Source organism: Acyrthosiphon pisum, chromosome A1 (assembly GCF_005508785.2).
Source record: "Acyrthosiphon pisum isolate AL4f chromosome A1, pea_aphid_22Mar2018_4r6ur, whole genome shotgun sequence".
NCBI lineage: Eukaryota > Metazoa > Arthropoda > Insecta > Hemiptera > Aphididae > Acyrthosiphon > Acyrthosiphon pisum.
The window spans coordinates 1,307,190-1,330,962 of record NC_042494.1 but is presented as its reverse complement, the minus strand read 5'-3'; the positions used below and the strand labels follow the sequence as shown (position 1 = coordinate 1,330,962).

General features: G+C 31.9%; 2 protein-coding genes across 3 annotated transcripts in view; one reads left to right on the top strand and one right to left on the bottom strand.

The window, feature by feature from the left end:
- Positions 1 to 17,001, top strand: part of LOC100161175 (fibroblast growth factor receptor homolog 1) — a 37,396-nt gene extending 20,395 nt beyond the window's left edge. The window contains exons 2-17 of one of the 2 annotated variants that reach the window (XM_008186561.3): positions 6,201 to 6,323; positions 8,780 to 8,936; positions 9,010 to 9,293; positions 9,587 to 9,763; positions 9,844 to 10,043; positions 10,343 to 10,475; positions 10,564 to 10,755; positions 10,864 to 11,055; positions 11,645 to 11,829; positions 12,080 to 12,218; positions 12,303 to 12,544; positions 12,648 to 12,879; positions 12,965 to 13,263; positions 13,451 to 13,644; positions 14,378 to 14,518; positions 15,415 to 17,001. In XM_008186561.3, the coding sequence (XP_008184783.1) occupies positions 6,212 to 6,323; positions 8,780 to 8,936; positions 9,010 to 9,293; positions 9,587 to 9,763; positions 9,844 to 10,043; positions 10,343 to 10,475; positions 10,564 to 10,755; positions 10,864 to 11,055; positions 11,645 to 11,829; positions 12,080 to 12,218; positions 12,303 to 12,544; positions 12,648 to 12,879; positions 12,965 to 13,263; positions 13,451 to 13,644; positions 14,378 to 14,518; positions 15,415 to 15,613 (3,078 nt within the window). In that variant the 5' untranslated portion in view covers positions 6,201 to 6,211 and the 3' untranslated portion in view covers positions 15,614 to 17,001. Of the gene's footprint in view, positions 1 to 6,200; positions 6,324 to 8,779; positions 8,937 to 9,009; positions 9,294 to 9,586; positions 9,764 to 9,843; positions 10,044 to 10,342; positions 10,476 to 10,563; positions 10,756 to 10,863; positions 11,056 to 11,193; positions 11,382 to 11,644; positions 11,830 to 12,079; positions 12,219 to 12,302; positions 12,545 to 12,647; positions 12,880 to 12,964; positions 13,264 to 13,450; positions 13,645 to 14,377; positions 14,519 to 15,414 lie in introns of both variants that reach the window. The other variant, XM_001943120.5, reaches the window with a different exon arrangement.
- LOC100159139 (high affinity cationic amino acid transporter 1) lies at positions 16,531 to 22,735 on the bottom strand. The gene is made up of 12 exons (XM_008186568.3): positions 22,698 to 22,735; positions 21,847 to 21,974; positions 21,610 to 21,765; positions 21,399 to 21,523; positions 20,766 to 20,863; positions 20,525 to 20,664; positions 20,318 to 20,420; positions 20,084 to 20,226; positions 18,849 to 19,015; positions 18,595 to 18,703; positions 18,359 to 18,448; positions 16,531 to 17,316 (listed from the first exon to the last, which is right to left on the bottom strand). Exons 1-12 carry the CDS (start codon positions 22,733 to 22,735, stop codon positions 17,237 to 17,239), a joined length of 1,377 nt encoding a protein of 458 aa, XP_008184790.2. The 3' UTR covers positions 16,531 to 17,236.
- Positions 22,736 to 23,773: the final 1,038 nt, after the last annotated feature.

Below are 23,773 nucleotides of genomic sequence, written 5' to 3'. Positions count from 1 at the left end.
TTAATTCTCATCGATGCTCTGTCGTAACCTTGGATATTATATTATGTATAATATCACGTTGTGCGTATTATATAATATCGTGTATAACCGAAGGATTTTTAAAATCGCCATGTAAATAGTAAATACTATAATATTATCGTATATTTTAATAATAATAATAATAATTAATAATAATAATGTTATGTAAACATTGTAAACACGTGAGTTTCGTTTAAAATTCCCGCCAGTGTCTGAGGGCTGTATATATTATATATTGTCGTACCTAATACGCAGTATCAGCTATGTATCGTTTTGAAAACAGATTAAATCGCCTATTGGCTATTGTATTTACATATCATAGAATTACAGAATAGATAATGATAATAATAAATTTAATGTAATATATTTGTTATATCGACGGAATAATAGACGTTTAGGTCTTGCGGAGGAAGTCGATAAAAGCCATTATATTATATTATATTGTATACGCGCGATGGAACACACACATAGTTCCGTAATCAAACGCTATCGTTTCGGATACACAAGATAACCTCTTTCTTATCCGGGACACACACAAGGTTTGTTTTGAAAAACTCAATAATAGTATGATATGACAAATTGTAGGCTATTAAACGTCGAAACTATTAGGACCCTGTCCCCTCAAAGTGACAGAAGAGAGAAACAAATAAATAGTTCCATTTAAGTGTGTGCGTGTATTCGGTATGCGTCTAAATTCTCATATTTGAACCTAAACATCTACAGTATTTAGCTAGTTAGATCCTATAATGACATTATGTTTACCCATACGCATAATATAATACATTATTTCGTTTCGATCGGTAAATTACGATACCTAATAGCTATATACACTGAACCGTATACTCGAACCGTAAAATTGTTTTTATTTAAACGGGAATTATTTATTTTTTAATAATTTTATTTATGATGATATCATCGAGTTCTGTGCCTGCTAGGTTCAACTAATGAAAATCATACAAATAATATTTTAATTTTATAAGGCTCGGATGAATTAAATATGTAAATATGTTCATTATATTGTTAAACAAAATAAATAAATAAAATAATACGTGCTAAATAATTTAAAATTTTAAGTAGACTAATATGTTTAGTATTATTAAACTTATCCCACATTAGAAGACGTATCTTTAAAATTAAAAAAAATATATATAAAAAATATTTGTTGCCATCAACGAACAATGATTTTGCCAAAACACCCTAAGCTGTGACTAATGTCGATTTGTCGTGTTTTCGTGCAATACTTCCATAAGATATCTTGTATATCAGTCGATAAAATGTATTTACATGTACAAGTAAAACAAATCCTAGTCCTGATATTATCACCATCAGCAAGCAAAATCAGATTTCATTCTCAATGTTGTATATATTTTTAAATTCTGTAGGTACATTTAAATATATATAATGGGATATGGTGTATATACGTCGTTTTCCTAGTGTCTGACATTTAATTATGTATTCATAGTCAGTAATATCTGTAGGTACCTACTCAGTTAGTTAAATTATTTATACATTTCAGCCGCCATCGCAATAACGCAGACGCAGGCGCAATGTATAAAATATACCAATAATAATATTATAATAGTGTTAAAAATTAAAATGAATTATTTATACAAAATATCGTAAATAGATAATAATTAATATTATTACGACACAGAACAAAATCATGTTCAAAAAAAAAATATCTATTTTTTTGTTTTGCCGACCGTTATTTAGTTTTACTTTTTTGTCCATCTACGCTCGTTCTTCGAGTACAACATGCAATAACACATCTATTATATTATATTATTATGTGCGGCGTAGTACGTCTATATTTAGGTAGGCACCCAAGTCGCCAACCGATTTCGAGAAATAATAAATAATATATCGATATTTTTTAAGTGCGTTTTGTACGGGTGTGTGCGTTTAATATATATTATACAAATGAGCGTTTTACGGTGTCGTTTGAAAATTTTGTTTTTGTCCGGTCGCACGTACCTATATATGCTTAGGAGTATGTTCGCAAAATCAATTTCACGCTGCATCGTCCCCGCGACGACCGTACGCACAATATAATGCTAATAACGATGATAATAATAACGCGTATATTGACCATATCAGTTCATACTTATTTTAGTGATGTTAAAAGAAAATTTTAATTTGTAAATTTCTGATTGTACCTACGCGTTATACATTTTTCTAAGACATTAAAATATTGATAGGTATATCCGCATATACGTAAAGATAAATAAACAGTGTATTTCGCATTTATTTTGGATACATTTTCAATTTCAGAAAACTGTTTATTAGGTACCTATATAAGTTTTGTTTAAAAAATGTACATAATATGTTCGAGTTTTGTATTTTTAAATTAGGTAAGTATCTATATTCAATTTCGGAAATTTCCTGTTGATATTATTTAAAAAATTAATTTAGTGTAATTCTACATCACTCGCGCAATAATAACACTATAGTAAATAGTAATACAATAAATAATAATGGCATACAGTGTCAAGTATCAACATATTATTATTTGGAAAGTGTAGGCCGACGTCTACATAATGTTACACAGTGTGTGTGACGGGAATTGCGAATCAGACGTTTGGCAGCGTTTAGTTACAACAGTCCTTCACTCGCACCCCCATAAATGACCTCCACACGCAGTCACATTATGTAGGTACATAATAATATACGCCGTGGCGACCAAACCTAAATAATGTTATGTATTACAGTATATTAAAAATTTTGATCATTTTGAAAAAAATCGCATACTGCAAAACCACGCCGAGAAATTCCTGGAAATTTTCTAGTGCCGCCGTCCATCGTAAGTTTAATACGATCCTAATAAATAATAAATAGCAATAATAATACTATGATCGTAAAGTACACGGGTGCCCGTATTATATGCGCCGTTGTATTATAATATAGTCGTCGTTGTTATATTATTCGTCCAGATAGGGGAAAACGTAAGTACACAAAAAGACGTACCTAATGCTTACAACCGGTGGTAACGACGCAGCCTTGTAAAATGGGACCTCCCGAAAAATAAAAATATACACATAAAAAATGGTACGAGATCGTTTTTTACGACCAAAGACTGTAAAAATATATATTAAAAAAAAAAATTAAAAAACCGAAGAAAGAAAACCGCGTAACATATTATACCTACACAGTATAATTTCGTATATTATACTATAGGTACTAAAATAACAGAACAGTAGGCATACGTGTGTATATAATGTTATTATGGTATAGTACCTACCGCTGTAGCTCTGGGTTTTGTGACCTATGATGTGGGATTATTCGACACATAAATAAAAATGTACTCTACACACACACGCTCGCACATTATATCATATTAATATAATATAATATTGTAAACGAATGTATATGCACTACGGTAATAAAACGCGGACTGATAGAATATATATAGCTATATTATATATAATAAATAATATTATGTATGTAACGTAAGTATATATAATAATAATGTTGATAATAATTAAGCGATATAATATTAAATATTAGATACCAATATAACTTGATGGGATATCGTTCACGAGCGTTTCGTATATTATCTGGTTCGTGGGTGGAAGCACGTCGGACGCATATCGTAATATTATTAAATATACCGTGCGATCACATTATTATTATTATTATTAAAATAAAAAACCGATCCGGCACGAACCACCGGGTCGGGTCGGATACTCGGGACAGCTTAATAATAATTAAAACCCGATTGATTCGTTTCGGCAACTTATAACATATATATATATATGGTAATAATAATTATCGTTTTAACAGCGCCGGCAACAGCAGCAGCAGCTAGCTGCCATTACGTCCGATAATATTGTTAAATGTTACATTGTAAAATAATTAGCTTTCGCCCCATAGCAGTAGATAGATAGTGTATAATATACTTATTGGCAATAATAATAATAATAAAAATATTGGGAGTTGCCGTGAGACAGGCGTTCATAATGCGCAGACGAGAAATATAATTTTATCAATTTATTAAATATAAAGTATACATAATATTATATTTATGTACAACTTGATATAAATTCAAATATTGAATAACACGATCACACATTAAATTAATGCTGATTATAACCTAAATAGGCTAAATTGATAGTTGCATTAGCAATCTCTGCCATTGAAGTAGCAAAAGCAAATTTAATAATTTCGCTGCTGCGGCTACACGCCACGTACCGGTTGTGTGGGAAATAAATGCGCCAATAAATTATGAAATTAATTTTCGGTAGGCAATCATATTTTCTTTAATTCTATACCTGCCATCAAAAATTATACGACACAACTGACGAGACCTCAATCGTGATCATCACCAGATCATGATCTGCAGGACGTTTATACGCTAAAAAAAGTAAAAACCCAGCATTCAAATTTGAATAATAGGTAACTATATATTATACTGATTCGAATCGATATTAATTTTTGTGCAAAAAGTGTAATTTTTAGGGTAGTTAATCGTATAATATATTATGTCGCGAGTTTAAAATATTGTCCAACTTGACGAATGAATAAATAATTTATTTATATACGGCTACACATTGTGCAAATGTGTCATCACATCGGGAATATTCAAAACGTCGTATTATATTATTATTATTATTTAATATTTTTGAAATTTTCGATCGAATCACACGAACAATGCGTTTATGTCGTCCGAAGTCATTTTAGATCGCACGAGATTTAATATGTTTGTTATTCGCGTGTCGTTATAATGTGTCGCATTACTCGTAAGTCGTAATCTGCCGTGTAGCAAACGTATAACCTTGCGTTAACAACCTCAATAATGTTAACTACAAAACTCCAACGTGCCAAGTATAATACTTACGGTTTATTGAATAAATAAAATAATGTATTAAGTGTACACAGACCGGGTGTGTGCAAATCGTATTTTTTACAACACCGAACACAACCGTGTATTGTCTATAATATCATAATGGTCATCCATTTGGTCGATTGTGCACTTATACACATAATATTATTATCTTGTACGATCGCATTTAACTCTATTTTTATCCGAATCGAAAAAAGAAACAGAAAAAATAATAACTTTATTATAAGTGTATTGGAATGTGCGAACATTCCTTAAAATACCGTACGAATAATCTTGCCATCTAGTTTTGATGTTAGTTCACATTCCGCCGTTTCTATATTGTGCCGTAGTCTGCGCAAATATTTATTTATTATAAAATACGTATAATAATACTTATATCATATATTATGTATAGGTAGTAGGCACGGGGTATCCATTTAACGTAAGACACTCATTATTTCAGAAATCAAATCACGAATATTTAATATTTCTTTCAAATAATTTCAAGTCGTCACATAAAAACATAGTTTTGAAAAAAAATTATGTTTTTTACTATTTGTTATCGTTATCATTTTTAAATTCGTATTATTCTGTCCAATGACAATTGACAGTATACTTTTTAAATTTAAAATTTCGAAGCAGAACATGATTTAGAATAAGGAATTAAAAAACTGTAACAATAAAAAATGTTTTGTTTTTTAACTGACTTAAAATAATGTAAAAAAAAAAAATGTTCAAAAATGTCGATAGTTTTTGAAACAATTGCGTTAAATGGATCAACCGGTGTCGTGTATAGGGGAGCCGTTTTATTATGTATTGTACCTACATGTTTTTTTATTTTTACTCAATTACCAAAACTCGTATATCATACTGTATATGTCTTCATTCTTGTAAAACACACGTTGAAGTGCTCAGCTAGGCCGCTCCTAATCGTTATAATGGTGGTTTTATTAACGGACAGAGATAACGACGTCTCGATGCCTTTCGTCTGGCCCCGTTTCGTGCGGAGGAGACAATATACTGATTGAGAGTGTATATATAGAGCCGCATGTAAATTGAGATAAAAACAGGGACGAACGGAAGAAACCAATCTGACCCGAACGCGAGGTCCCTATACTTGAACATCATTCGAGTGGTCGCGCACCATCTCGAGTCCGAAATAAACGTTTAATATTATAATCTTATATAGTGGGATTGAAACGGAATATTATAATGCTTGTATTATAATATTATAATGTTATACCACGTAGTTTGAGTTCTTAATATTGTCCCTAATGTCGTTCACGATTTTGTTTTTATTATTTGCTATACGATAATATTGTTATTGGTAAATAAATTAATAAATTTGTTTTTTTTATTTCAGAAAATTGAAAAATGATCAACCATCGGATTCCGTTGAAAATACTACCAACGGTAGTCGTGGCGATTGTCTTCCTAGCCGAAGGATTGTGCTTACCAGCCCATTCGAAAAACATAATATTAGAAGGTAGGTACACCAAAAGCGTTAAATAAATAAACGCGTTAGTAAAATATAGTGACATAATATTATACGACTTCTGGTGGATTGTTTTTTATTTCATTTTTTATTTTAAACGTACAATTCATTTTAGTTATTTCAAACGGATATTTAATTCGAAATAATGTTCGTCTGTAGTCATGGTACGAAGATTATTATTATACACTCAGAAGTTAAGTTAAGCTTTTGAAAAAAAACATTATAATAATAACTTGCTCATGATTTGAACGAATTCATAGATCATATCCTATAGTAATAACGGTGAGGCGGATTTAAATATTCGAAAAAAAAATGGTGCATTAGTCACAGTACGTTTTGAGGAAACAGGCACACATACACACACACAAGTTTAACACGTGTATGATTCATTAAGATCGCAGACAAAGTCTCAGACTGTATTGTACTATGTATATATACAACATGTATGGTGGCGTCTAATATCCGTATATCTGTTATTAAAATAATTATTTCACTGCGATCTAAACTGGCGCCGATTCGCGTTATTCGTTGGCAACGGACGATAGTCATCGTTATTATAATACAGTGGTCGTTGTTGACTTAATATGATAATACTACAATGGAACATAATAATATTATTGTATAACACAGGGGTGACCAAATGGCTGACAAATTTTATTCGGAGACCCGCGGACGAGAAAAACAAAGTAAAAACCGTTAGTATTATACGTTCAAGTGTTCAACTGACGTCAACAATTTTGATGGCCCACGAACAATTTTACCAGATTCCCAGTGATAAATGAATCGGTGACCCCTGCTGGACCATTACGGTTTCGCAACGAACCGAACTCCAAGCAAACGTCGTTTGTTTTGCACGGTTGTTCGGAAATCAGCCGAGGAAAATAATAATATTATACGCAAAAAAATCAACTCACGTCCACTTTTCAGTACACACACGAGAAAAATTATAAAATATATTAAAATACTATAAAAAGTGTGCATTGTACACGGTCGCGTGTTAACGTTCCATTATATAAAAATATCCGAACGCCAAAGGTTAGTAGTCCACGATGACCTTTGGAACGTGTCCAGAAACGGGTACGGGATATTGCTGAGCGACCGTTTGATTTTTTTACAGTGGTTTTTTATTTATTTTTTCTCGGAACGCGACGCAAACAAACTCGTGTGTTTTTCGGAATCGCGGGAGGGTCGCAGTTTAAAAATACGTTTCGAAACGGTATTGGATTTCGAATTGAAAAAATAAAATCGTATATTCAACTCGGACGTCGCGTATTGCCATATAATAATATTTAAATATTATTTACATTCACCTAATAATATATCTATAGGTACATTACCCCGACCGAAGCATATAGTTATTATAATGTTATGACAATATAACAATATTTTGCATGCTTATAATATTATCATAATATATATACTACCTACGTAGTTCTGAGAGGTATAATAATATGACACTATATGACAGTATATTATACTAATTATAGTAATATTTTAAGTGCAACGACTTTTTGCGCATAATCTTAAAGGCGACTTGACTAGATTTTTCAACGTAAAATGTTATTGGGTTGGATTTAATTTTTTCAAACCAATTTTGATTAACGCTTTATTTATGGCCATAGAAACGCAAATCAAACCTAATATTATTTATGATTCCTCAATTTTCCTTGCAATGGAGAAAATTATATCTACTAGCAATAATTAGTATGACAATTTTTTTTAAAAAAAGGTGTCAGTTAAAAATATTGCTGCTAACACGAAAATGTCTCTAGACAATTATTTACGAGCGTGTTTACTATAATATTATTTTTGCATGATATATAATATCGTTTACTGGTCTTAAGTGTAACGATAATATTTGGCGTTAATTTAATTTCATCTAAATAAGGTGCATACAAATTATTATAACGGTCGTAAAAATAAGTTTTTATTCGCCTGGAGCGGGTTCGTTTTATAAACCATGTTTGTTCAGTACGCAACCACAGTGCCTGCGACTGCACGCATGTATAAATATAGAATTATAATGGTTGAATGTCTGAAAGTTTAAACCTCATTTCTCAAAATATGAACTTCTACGATTTGCGTGGATAAAAAAAAATTATGCATTCCATAATACCATTGAACAATAATCGTATAATATATTATTATATGTATGTTGATTTAGTTTTATAATTATAATATAACAATATTGTTTTACAATTTCAAATTACATATATACAATAATTAATTGTAATATATAACCAATGAATTTACCTAAGGATATTCTATTATTAATTATTATGAACAATTAACAAATTATTTAGGATAAAAACAATCACAGATAGGTATTATAAATTAATTTATAATCTATAAATTACTTTATATAGGTATTTAGGCGATATTGCCGAATTATGTTTACAAAATATGTTTATATTTGTCTATAATCAGTTGTATCGTTTTAATTTCAGACGAGGTGAGTACTGTCTCGGCTGTCGAAGGTGACCGATTAAACATAAAATGCGATTATTCAGAAGCCAATAAGATCTCTAAAGTCCAATGGACCAAAGAGTCAGACGACGAAACTCCGTTCGACTCACCGAGCATATTGTCAAACAAATTGCAATGGTATGCATTGTTTTGCAATAATAACTTATGCAAACGATTACTTATTGGTTTATTGTCCACGCCGATTCCACAGGTTGCGTTTCAAGAACGTGAAGCACTCCGATCACGGACGATATTCTTGCTTGATCAGTGGTTTTACCGAGAACGGAGTGTTTTCCAAATGGCGTAATTTCACGTTGATAACGTACAAAAGGTCGGAAGTTACCGGTAATGGCAAAACGCTGAAATTGACAGCGCCTCTGAGCCTTTCACACCGAAAGGAGGGAGCCAAACCGAAATTTATCAACAGACTTTTCATGGATAACAACGTGGCGTTGTTAGTAGGCGACATTCTAACGCTGAGTTGTCCCTTCGAGAGTAAGACATTCATATATTTTCTTTTAAACTATAGAACACAATCAACTAAAGATATTTATCGTATCTGCAGTATCGTTTCTTCTCTATATTATGTTTAGTAGGTATATGTTGACGATGTTGACGGAGTTATTATAGTAATTATTGATTGTGCTTTGTCTGACATAAATATGAAGAAAATAATTTTAACATACATTTATATTTTTATGATGAGAAACATATTATTACATGTTATTATATGACGTTATGTTAGTTAAAATTTAAAGCTAATAGCTGGATATACTTTTAAATTGTAGGTACATCTGATGCAGTGTTTTCTTGGTATAAAAACGATTCATTACTCGTCGAGGGTGGTGCAGACGTTAATAATTACACTTCGAGTCAAGTAAAATTGTCAGACGCGGGAAATTACACTTGCGTGGTGAAGAACGATTTCGGTTCTATCCAGCATAAATTCAATGTGGTTGTTTACGGTAAGGACGATTACTACTATTAATTAGTGTGCCAGTTTTTTTTCCGTCTTAATGAATACAAATGTATAATTGATTTACAGAGGACCAAAACAAATTACCTCTTCTGGTCGAATATCCACACAATTTGACTTTAAAGCCTGGGGACACGGCACGGTTTTCTTGCAAAACTTTTGATCAATTTCATACAAACGTTGACTGGTACTTTTTGAATGGTACAAATCCACGGGACATAGAGACCGAGGATCTTTTACTATCTACAAAGATGGTCAACAGCCACAACGTAAGATTCTTATTAGTTATTACTATAATTATTGAAAAGTATTGTTTATCATAATTTATTATTTGACAGCCATAAAGTGCATCATATTCTTAAATTTTATTTTAAAAATGAGTATTAATAGTTACAGCTTTTCATTATACACGGCTGTAACTAATACGAAAAATGTATATTTAAAATCATCCCAATATGCAGTTAATAATACCTTAACTTTTTTTAGAAATAATTAATATTTAATACTTTAAAAGACAGTTATAATGTTTTAATTTGAAGACATAAAAATAAATATAATTTTTTTACAGGTCAAGTTGTTTAATGGTGTATTGATACTCGAAGGTGTCACTATTGATGATGTTGGATGGTATGTCTGTTATACAAATGGATCAAAAACGCGCGTAATGACTGGTGCTAAATTGGATGTGGACAAAAGTTTGGGTATGAAGAATCAATTTATTAATTTACATATATTTATGTCACTAAGACAATACCGTAAAATGATTGAACTTTTTTATTTTTATTTTAGCTAATGATGCAAATGACCAAGACTCTGGAATCGAAGTAGAAGATGGGGAAATCATCGACAATACAAGAAAAATCGGTTTTTTCAATGCAACAGAAAATTCTACTGCTCCTAAATTCACAAAAATTGATAGCATGCATAGAGTGATCGCAAAGCCCGCAGGAAATATGTTGAAATTGAAATGTGTAGCTGAAGGTAAATGTCAAGTTTTTAAGCTAACGAAAGTGCGGTAGTAGTTAAAAATTAAAACTGTCCAACATTTACGAATTTAATTATAAATTATAAATCTTGTCGTGCTTACAGGTAATCCTTTGCCGAACGTAACATGGTACAAAGACGGAGTCACCCCTCCTCAACGCCAACTGGGTGTAGCCCGTTACACGCAATGGGCCATCATACTGGAAGATTTGGTAACGACCGACTCCGGTAATTACACGTGCAAAGTTACCAACGAGAACGGATGTATAGATTTCACTTATAAGGTCGAAATAATAGGTAAGCAAAGCGATTATCGTCGTATAGTATAATATCGTTTGATATAACATAATATTATAACATTAAAATGATTTTGAAATTAAAAAAAAACCAAATATTGAAATTAATTTTACGAAATCAACCCTAAAATAAAAACAGAAAGATTTCCGCATAAGCCCTACATTAAAGAAGGGCAGCCTCATAACGTCACCACGCTGGTACACACTAACGTATCGTTTGAATGTACTCCGTTGGCCGATCTCGAACCTTACATGCGATGGTTCTATCATAACGCCAATGTCGGGAACGTCAACGAAGAAAATCTAGAAAACGGCACTGTCATACAGGTACCGAAGCCAAACTTGTTGGAAGTCGGTGGCATGCTATGGTGGTGTTTTTGCGGGTGGTTTTGGAGCTTATTTATTATTATATTAATTATTATGTACATAAAAACAAATGTATATTATAAATATTATATACAATTCGGAGCGTGCATATTTTGATTTTTGGGGATGGAAGCTACATTATATTATAATGAACGTAAAAAACGCGTCACGTGCACAAAATTGTTTAACGCGTGTTTACCTGTATTTTGTTTTTATTATTTTAGAGCGGTTACACCATCGTCCGGTGTTTACGGAAGCGCCACACAACCTTACTTTGGTGTTGGGTGGTTCTGGTGCCTTGGCGTGCAAGGTGTTGTCGGACTTGCATCCGTACATCGGATGGTATATTGGGGAAATCACGGTGGAGAATACTGAAAACATAAACTTAACAACAATGGTGAAGGTCGAGGTACGCTTGGGAAACAACAAAAAATTGAGCTTTTCGGTTAACTAACACGCTTTACGCTTATATTATAATAATATATTAAATAGTAATAACTGTCAACCGTTCGCAGTAATTATGGTTTTTGCTCGCTTTATTCGTATTGCCGGGTCTTATAGAGATATAAAGTTATAATATATTTCCATAAAGAATATCTACGTCATATTCGTTATAATTGTGTAAATGAATCGTGTCTGATCTCTCACGTCTATTGTAGAACGGAGCTCCCAGCGAAGGGAACCCGGAATTATTGCAACTGTCCAACGTGACGCATTTGGACGAAGGATGGTATACATGCGTGGCCGGTAACAGTCTGGGCATGAGCTACGCTAGTGCCTATTTGAAAGTGGTCGATGGTAAGTAGTTGGGGAAAACAAAATGTTACCAATATAATATACACTGCAGGTAACGTAATTTAATATGTGATGACAATATTTTAGAGTTGGAAGATCCGATAAAAATCAAAGCTTTTCAATTGCAAACGTACCAATTGGCTGCTCTGGGCATTAGCTTCGTACTGGTCATTTTCGTGTGCGTCATAATGCTGGTGTGCAGTCAGAGAAAGAGGGAAAAATTGAAGGAGTTGGTGGCTAGAGAATCGGCTAGAAACGCAATGATCACTCAATGGACTAAGAAAATAATCATCGAAAAGCAACAGATGGCCGATGCCAGCGAACCATTGGTGAGTTGAATTTAATACTTACAATATTAGCTAGCTATATACAAACGTGTTTTTTTTTTAAATAAATCTTATACGATAATATCGGATTAATTTTATATTTCAGTTGATGCCAGTAGTTAAAATTGAAAAACAAAAAAGTAAATACACAAAACTTGACCAGGCATGCATGTCCGAATACGAGCTGCCTCTGGATCCTTGTTGGGAATTTTCGAGGGACAATCTATCACTAGGTAAAACTCTCGGCGAAGGAGCATTCGGTAAAGTTTTGCGCGGGGAAGCCGATGGAATTTTGTGTGAAAATGTAATGCACACGGTGGCGGTAAAAATGTTGAAAGGTAATTATTATCTTTTTAAAACGTCGGTTCCTATATTTAAAATATAAGCTTTTTAATTTACTAAATTAATTTGCGGTTCATGTAGACGGACACACTGATACCGAAATGATGGATTTAGTATCGGAAATGGAAATGATGAAGATGATCGGTAAACATGTGAACATCATAAATCTATTGGGTTGTTGTACGCAAGACGGACCTTTGTACGTGTTAGTAGAATTTGCATTACATGGTAACCTCAGGGATTTCTTGAGACAACACAGGCCATCTTCAGGCTACGAACCGGCTATCGGATCAAACCTCAAAGACACCTTAACGCAAAAGGATTTAGTATCGTTTGCGTATCAAGTTGCTAGAGGAATGGAGTATTTGGCGTCCAGAAAGGTGAGACACATTTTTTAACCGACATGACAGTCAGTAATAAAATATAAATAATACTATATAGTTTTTTAAGTCAAAAAATGTATGTACACAATTACGTGAAATATACTTATTAAATAATAAGTATATTGCATATTTTAATATTAATTAATGTTATCTATTGTAAAGTGTTTTGTTATTTTTCATGTAGTGTATTCATAGAGATTTGGCAGCAAGAAATGTCTTGGTAAGCGACGACTTTGTAATGAAAATTGCAGACTTTGGCTTAGCTAGAGACATTCAAAATCAAGAATATTACAGAAAAACTACCGATGGAAGACTCCCGGTAAAATGGATGGCACCAGAAGCCTTATTCCACAGAATATACACAAATCAGTCTGATGTGTAAGTTAAAATTACGTTTGGTAAAAAAATGACCATAGATAAAGAATTTTCATATCATTAACACATAAAATTCTTTATTACTCCTACAAAACTCTGTTAGAACTTGAAAAATAAGAACATTGATTCTAGGTTTCTAGTTATAAAATAAAAATCTGTAACCTAGAAATAATACAACATTCAACAGCGTTTAACTAAAATTGTTTCAATATATTTAAAAACTGTTGACAAATTTAGCTTTAATTTTTCAACCAAACAAAACAAATCAAATATATAGTTTAATATGTTATATGTAACAAATAAAATATTAAATAATAATGACTTGTTAGAATCGTAAGACACAATAGGTAAATGAAATAAATGAAATATTGTTTGTGTACAGTGTTCAAATAAAAACGCTAATAAATGTATACTTATGAACAGATTGTGAGAAAATAAAAATAAATTTGTTTTTTCGTTTGAATTCATAAAATATAAAATAAATATAAATATGTACTTATTGTACCTAAGTATTAATATAATGGATAGGTATTTAATATTTTAAACGGTCCATAAATTACGACGGAGAAGTAGTCGTATAACACTACAATATCTCATTATAAGATTATGCACATCATTTACAAAATTATAGATTTGTTATTTTACGTTCTTAATGACATGATGGTTGATGAAAATATAAATGATAATGTAAACATATTGTAATGATTTTTGTTGTTGTTTATATACAAAAATATAGATGGTCTTACGGAGTACTGTTGTGGGAAATTATGACCTTAGGAGGTACGCCTTATCCTTCCGTGCCCAACATGGAGCAGTTGTTCAATTTGCTACAGAGTGGACATCGTATGGAGAAACCGTCTTGTTGTTCTCTGGAAATGTGAGTTTGCACATACCTTCTGTTATTATAAATATTTAAACCGCTGAATTGCGGTTGGAAATGGAATCATCAAATAAAAATTTCAATCCAAGGACCTATAGGGTCAACGTATACTAATAGAATAAATATAAAACTATGTTACGAACACTTTTATAGTTTTTAAAATTTTTTTTTTTTCAAAATATGTGGTTTTTAACGCTGATTTCGAAACTGTTTGATTTTTTTTTTGCGGGAACCATTGTTTTGGAAGTTATAGTCATCCAAAGTTTGTGATTTTACGTTTATACGTATGTGCGCAACATTGCTTTAATGCTGTGCGGAGGAACTTGTGTTTGGTGTTTTTTCAATTTTTTTGTCCAAGTGATAATAAATTCTAAGTATATATTTTTTAAAAAATTTGCGTTACACGAAAAAAATGTAGTTTTTGAAGTTTTTCATATATAACTTCAAAACGAAGTTTGTCTGGGCTTTTTTTTACAGTCTTAAAAAGCACCATTAAATTCACATTTTGAAAAAAAAAAATTTTAAAAATCGAAAAGTTGCTAAACTAGAATCGTTCCTAAATCTGTACTAAGAGTACCTATATTACTTGTTATATACTATAGTTTTGTATTGTATTGTTATATCAAAATAAAATTTCGAGTAATTTAGTAATTCTACTATGGGTACAAAAAAGTAACTTAAATTACGTAAGTCACTTGCAATACAATGTAACCTAAGTATGAAATCACATCTTAAAAAATAATTTCGTCACAGCAACTTGTAACTTAAGTCGAGTTACTCTTCGACTCGCTGTACCGTGTACAGAATATTACTATAACTATATACAAATATTTGCGGTACCTACCTAAAGATTATTATTAACTCAGTCGTCGCTCTCGTGTGTTCCATCACAGATACATGATAATGCGGGACTGTTGGAGTTACCATCCGAACGAGAGGCCCATGTTCGACGAGCTGGTGGAGAGTCTCGATCAGATACTGTCGGTGACGGCCAACCAGGAGTACGTGGACTTCGGGCTGCCTCAGCTGGATACACCGCCCACCAGCCAGGAGTCGTTCGACGAAAGCGTCTTGGTCAATTTCGCCGTGTGATTTCGCGTTCGTTTCCACACGTCGGATGTCTCATTGTACCGGAAGTGGTATCCGAGTGCGTCCCCTGCAGGTCCTGTGGACTACAGTTTCCGGAGATCTCGGGACAGAGAACCGCATCAGTATTTTCCCACGACTACTATATATTGTACTATTATATTATTTTAACGTGACGTGTGACGTCCCGTGGATTTTCACATTGTTTTAGCCTAAACGATAATAACCAGTATATATAACATTATTTATTCTTATCACTATTATAATTATTACTATTGTTAGGTAGGTATACTATTATTATTTATAATGATAGTCATAATTACCGATTTGAAATACATGTTGTAAATAGGTTTATGTGTAAGATGAACATTATTGTGTAGTGGATTTTTATTATTTAATTGTTTGTAAAATACTAGTTTTGTTTTGTCGTTATATAATATTATTGCGTACGTTTTTGTGTTTGAGTTTAAACCACGGTTGGAAATTAGAAAAGAATTGGATAGTATGAAATTTTAGCGAACGGCTCGTCAAGACTGAATATCGTATGGAATCAAGACTTAATAACATAATAATATTTCTACAGATTGGAAAAATAATGAAATAACTCTATTTTTATCATAAAACGTGTCGACTATATTATTGTATTTTTTTTTAAATGTATTTATAATATTTAAATCGTGATTATATTCATTAAACAAAAATAAAATATAATTTAAACTCGATCATAAGAGACTTCTAGTCAAGTGAGGCATAAACCGCCAACCTGCTGTATAGTATAATAATGTAATTGCGTATTTTCTCAACCACGCGTATAAGATTCAAAAAATGTATTTTGATTTATTCATCACAATAACGGTAAATAGCATTAAGCCGTTTATATGTTTATCATTTATTTACTTTTGTATATAAAATAGGTGTCCAAGATGTGTTAAATTTTTTTTTGTACTGCTATTAAAAATACCAGTCAAACGTGATGGCCTGCCTTTAGGCATTATTTCGCAAATGTTAATAATGCCTAATTATTGTATCTCCCACCCGTCTATTTTTTATTTGTAATTTTCGATAGCAGTAATATTAAAGTAAGTAGTGTAATAATATTATGCAATATACTTATGTTGTTATTGTGAGATATATTGTAAATATAAACTATTTTTTATTTTCAATATATTTAATTATTTAAATTTTATCATATAAGTATTTTTTTAGTTTTAAAGTAGACACAGGCTACAGTAATACTATCGTTAAAATAGTATTTATATACTAATCACTTTGAATATGTACTAAATAATATTAAAATGTGTTAAGTAAATAAATAAGTATGAGAACATTGTGTGACGAATACTATAAAATATGTAATATAATCTATTATTTAATAAAAATATGCATTTTACAAACTTTTGAGTTACAGATTTTAAAATGGGAATTATTTATTAGTTCAAAAATCGTTAGATTTTTACATATTTAATTAACACGGTTGTCGTCTACCTATAGTGTCATAAAGAATATTTTATGTAACACCTCTTAAATAATTTAAGTTTTTTTAGTTGTTATATTCAGTAACTGGTATGTGACGATAGTAATAATAATTACCAACGCAATTTTGATTTAAACATTACAACTGAATGTAGGTCAAATAATTTTTGGTGAACGCTTCTGACGTGTGGCGGTAGTTCCGAACAGGGAAGACGACAATACGATGGTACTATCTTCTGAAAATGTGAATAAAATCTTGGTAATTAAATATAGGATAAATGCTGTTATATACTAAATAGATTTGATGTACATAATCCGTTAAGCCATTTTCGCAAAAAAACCCAAACATCAGAATATATTATAATGGGAAATGTATAACCGTCGAGCCACACGTATTGATAGAGTATCTGCATTGCCTATATAATGCGCCGCGTAACATAATTTTACTATTGAAATATTGAACAGAAGATTAGGTTAATAACCTAACCTTACCTTTTCTAGACAACAATATATATTTTTTTTAATTTTTGATCTTGACGATTTTTTTTTTTTTTTTTGATTGACATAAGTATAAAAAATATATTTACTGTGACATATGGCACAAAAACATAGAACCGAGTTCGAGGTAAAATCATCGACCCTAGTGGTGTTCATAACAATAACGTGTATTATTATAGTTGATTATTATTAAATAAACAATAATATTATACACTATAATATAAAATGATGCTTCCTTAGCTCATTTAGTATGTAATTATATATTATATTATAATAACATATTTTACTGTAGAGTAAATAATATGATTATTTGAATATCTGCTTTGAGTGGCCGAGTGTGATGCCCATGTTTTACGCATATTTACATAGCAAAAAATCGTACTGGATTCATGCTACCGGGTCATTAATTATAACCAATATAATATTAGTATGTATAATTGTTTCGTTATGTGCATGCAAAGATTGCGACACAAGTTTCACAAGCGACACGAGTACTACTAAATTGATTTGTTTCTTATGCATATTGTGTATATTAACGTATATCAACTTAGATAATTATTGACGTTTATTAATTATATTTTTGGATAATGACGTCTGATTATAATTGCATGAATACGACAACTATTGAATATGTTAATAAAAAATATTATATAAATACTGTTAAGTACCTACCAATATAGGTCTCTAATATAAGTATACATATTTTTCAAAACAGATAAGGAATCTAAATTGTATTGATTCAAATTAATAGGTAATTTTACAAATATCCAAACAACTAACTCGGTTTGATTTGATTTGTGTTTATGTTAATTTTTTGCTTATTGGCTTCCAAACTGTGACCGATTCCGTAGAAAAAATATATCAATAATCCTGTAAACATTAAGAGAATGTAAAATTTTAAGTAAACATTTAGAATAAAGAAAAATATAGCAATGAGTTTCACTTTCACAGAAAAGTTTTTATAGCATTGAACATAATATTTGGCTAAAAATGAAGGTATAATAAGATGAACTTACCACATATGACCCACACGGTGAAACTTATCCAAGTCTTGTACTCTAGTTCCATCATCAGGTAAACATTTAGTACAATGCTCAAACATGGTATGATGGGAACCAAAGGTACCTAAAAAAATAAAAATAAATCGAATTACTTTAATTTTTTTAGTATTTCTTCAACTTGAAAACTTTCAATTGATTATAATTTATATAGGCATGTGCCTAGCATGATTTTCTAGAAGATAAATCAATTCTATCAAACATACTCATACCTTGAACGCTAGATCTTCCACTGCTGTCGGAAGTCTGCTCAGCATGAATAACGTAACCAACAACACAAAAATAGATATTATATTTATTATCATGAGTACGTTCTTCGTGTTTCCATGATATGATTCTATGTTCACCAAGCTTATTCCATACACAATCGTACATACACCTATATTGAAATATAGTTATTGTAACGCAACTTTGTGCATTTCTGCTATCTATAGTCTATACCGACACCCCACACCTATGTCACGGTCCACCTACCAGGTGTGTGTGCACTAACTCTGCAGGGAAAATCCTAAAGTGCCCACTTTAATATTATAATGTATCATATTTGTTATAGCTTCCCGCGATGTGACATGAAGATCATGCAGTAATACAGCAGAGTATCCTTCCCGCAGGGAGCTCCGCCGACGGGCAAGATGCAGGGTAAACGCTTCGGAGGCGCGTATATATCTCCATCGGGTAATGTACATTGTTATATATTTATTTTTAAACCTTGGCCGGTATTATATTCATAATTTACAATAATTTTTGTTTACATATTATTTTGGTGGTAATTGTTCATTTGTGTCCACAGGACCGACGTCCCTTTTTGAGGTTTTTGCTTATATATATATACACTATACAGATATATCAATACATAGTTTCAGGGACGGACTGGATACTTTTGGTCTAGGGTGAAAAACTAATTATAAGCCCGTACATTTTTTTTAAACTTACTAAAATTAGGAAAGAGTTCTTCATTACAATACGAGTTAAATTAAAATACGAGAAAAGGCCCGAAAATGGTAATTAGAGCCTGCATTATAAATACGAATGGGGAGCCGAGTTGCTACCTGGTTTATAGCACCCTGGGCCAGTCCACCCTTGTATAGTTTATTACGGAGCTACTTAAGCTCCCGTCAAAATTTTCTATGATTTGGTGCTAACTTTTCTTAGTCATGGAGTTTTACTCCAGTTGGCTTTCTCCACAAACTATAAGAAACTTTCCCCATTTATTTTTAACTAACCACTCTTTTTTTTCAACTCCTTTCGTCTTTCGAAATATTTTTATATACCTACTTACATTTTTTTGTTATCTAGGAATTATAGTAATCAACCTATATAGTATATAATATAACCAATATGATAATACTCATATGAACGCTTGTATACATAGATACGGGGTAAAGGTAGGTGCACTTATTTTGATAGCATTATATCGTACTAATACAATAATATATTATATACGTACTAAATATAAATATCAACACCCTTGAAACGTACTGAGTGTCGGAGTTCGGAACTTTTGCATTCGACAAATTCAACCATGTGAAAACCGTGATGCCTTTCGACTTTGTTGTGTCGTCTTGGATGGACGGACTGTTGTCGGCGTATCTGTTAAACAATAATGCAATAACACATTATTTTCTTTTCACCCTTAGAAAAAAACCGCTTCTGCCGCCTATCGAAAACGCCTAGGACTAACCGCAATATCAGCACGCAAATGCAAACGATCGTGTAGGCCTGTAGTGTGCCGATGGACGCCATATCGATGAGCTGCTCGAGATTGAATACGGCAGCCAAAGTACCTACAGATAACAACGAATGTAGGCATTTACAGCTTATATAAAAATACGATTATTGGTAGGTCAATCGACGATGACGACGAGTGTTCGCGACCTGGGTTTATTACCAGCAAAAAGTCCGCAAATGACCGTGGATATCAGAGGGGTCTTGGTTGTGGTGTTGATATTCGACAAGAACTTGAAAATCAGACCGTCGCTTGCCATCGCGTACAAGATACGAGGCAGTGGAAATAGTGTACCCAAAAGACTGTATAAATGTACAAATTAATAAAAAAAAAATATTTATATATTTATATGATATTATTATATCGACAACGTTGTGATACGTCGTCGAGGAGGCGGATGTACCTCGTGCACAATGCAAATATCGCACCACCTGCGACTATAATCTTTATCGTCGGCATATCCAAATTTTCATAGAGAGTCGGAAGTGGTGCATCTGCATCCTGAAAGTGGTACGTCGATATTAACATAATGAGAAACAACGTTTACTCTACGTAAGTATTCCTTCACCATCGACTTTCCGCAAATATATTTTGTGATTTTATTTAATCGTATAATAAGAGGTACGTATAATTAGTTTGAATTAATTTGACATTAGTTTAGCCGTAAAATGGATTACCTGCGTGGTGAATGGGTGGGGCTGAAGCATCGATTCCTTAGCCAACCCCCCTTCCCTCACATACACACACAGACACATGGAAAATAACAATACATTTCACAATTTTTTTTTTTTTTTTTGAAACCAATATGATTAACAAATATTGAGAATAAGGGCAAACAAATTCAAAAAAATACGTACATAGGTATAGGTAATAAATATTTGCAAAAACTAATTTCTGAAAAGTCGTTGGTTATTGATGTTAGGGAACGACTTGTATCTACCCCATTCATGGATGGTATTTTTACACAATCAATCTAAAAAATGTACTTAGTAAAAGTACCTACGAGTTACTAAATAAAAATATTTCGAAAGCATACCTGCAAATAGTAAGGCCACATGAATGTCAAAACGGAGGCCACGCCGCAATAAGCGATCGTGCTCAGGAACAGAGACGCGAGGATCGCAAGCGGTATGTCTCTTTTGGGATTTTTCGTTTCTTCGCCTGGCGGTAATAATAAGAAAAACCGATCGTATACCTATGAATTATATGAACTGTGATGTAATAAAATATGATATTGTGATACTCACCAGTCATGGCGATCACTTCGAAACCGATGAATGCGTAGAAACATTTTGTAGCTCCCGCTGCTACGCCAACCCATCCAAATGGTAAGAATCCGCCTTCGCCGCCTTTTGCATCGAGTGGTATTTCGCTTTTTGGAATAGACCAGTTCGAGTAATTGGCTACAATTTCGAATTTCGTCATAGTTGTTATAAAATATTAGCGCTCTACGATTGGGTCAGAATTTTGAATACAACACTCACCTTTGTAAAACCCTGTGACGATCACGATGCCAACGGTTATCAGATTTAATGTGGTAAATATGTTGTTGGTAAACGACGATTCACGCACACCCCAAGCCACCAATACTATGAAAATTATTACATTTTTGCTTCATTATATTGTGTCATTGATTCATTCGACAGTAAAATTAAATGTCCAGATAATTTAAAATGTTTAATGTCATATATTAATATTCGTTAGTCATTCTTCTGTTTTTGATTCAAGTATATTAATTTAATCTAAACTGTATTTTTTTAATAATCTATACTATTATATAAAATTGTAAAGATTTTCTTCGACCACGCTAACCGAGAAAACTACTGAACTGATTTGGCTGATTCATTTTTTGTTGTGTTCGTAATTGTCAGGACAAGGTTCTTATGAAAGAAAATTGTAGGAAAATCCACCAGATAAGTAGGAAAAAGGGATATCAAAAATACAACAGTGGCGCAAACTTATAATATATAATCTTAACTATACGATTATAAATATGTGTACTGTGTAGATACACATTAAGATTTACTTTACAAAGTCTTTAAAAACCTAAAATTTGTATAATTATCCGTTTTTTGTTTAGATTAAATTAAGGTTTTATCTTATCTTTTATATAGATAATTTTTTATTCAATTATCTGATGTCTTATCTAGATCATTTTAAAGTTATTGGTGCACAACACTGTTAAGCTTACACTGATGTAAGCTTAGATTATAATACATACTGGATAGAGCTATGCGTATATTACTCGTAGTCCGCACTTGAAGGCCGATTTAGTGCTGCAACCATTCAGTAGTTAGGACGGATAAAAATAATTGTGCTATGACTGCATACCCACCTCCAAATGATTGGTTCAAACCAAGGGCTTTCGTTCATGCTACATTTGTATACGATTGCCGAAAGTTTAAAGTTGGTTAAAATTGAAAACAATATTTATTGTACCTACCTATATATTATTCACATAATATATCCCGCTTACAAATCTAACGTAAATAAATATTTTTCTATGATTTTAATCGACTTTAAATTCTTGGCGATCGTATCGCCAGACCCTGCATTATAAAAATACATTTACTAAATATGAAATCAGACAATATATCAACGATTAAAAAATACTTTTATGGATCTCCAGAGCACCCCTTGTAAGAAACTTTTTTACGAGTAAAACTATAACGACGGGACACAGAGTACAAATAAACACTAACGAAGTCAAAACCAGTGGAACTGATTTGAACTCATTTCGTTACAGGGGTATCGGCATGTCTTTACAACCCCTTAATTAAGTTTACGGATAACTTCGGAAGTAATAGAGTACTAATGTCGATAAAATATTAGTAACAAACTACTAAAACATGGTTCATTTAGAATTTCAAAATTTTGATTGGCAACTGTTATCCCTTTTAACTCCTGAATCAGTGGCGTCATTTCAGTTTTCAATAGAGGGGGGCAAAGGTTTTGACCGGCCCGAATGGGTAAAAAAAAACTGCTCGCCTTGATCGCAACCACATATTAACTGCTTAAATTTTTTTATGGTACCCTTTTTACTAACTAGGTAACATCATTTTTAAATAAAAGGTAGCAGATATTTTAGAAAAACAATTGCATACCTATATCAGTTAAAAGTCTACAAACTATTATATGGCAATATTTATATTGATAAACAATAATATTAGTAAGTAGTTTATTATAGGATATCTTCCTTTTTATATTTTTGAAAATATATATCAACTGCATTATTTATAAATCAATTTTACCTGATTGAACACTTATATACTCTATTACTCTTATATAGGTATACGATATATTTACAAATTAATATTATCTCAAATAATAATATATATTTTTTTTTATTGCTTGCTTTCTGGCTCAACCGCTCAAGTTTTGTCTGTTTATTAAACATACCAGAAATTATTT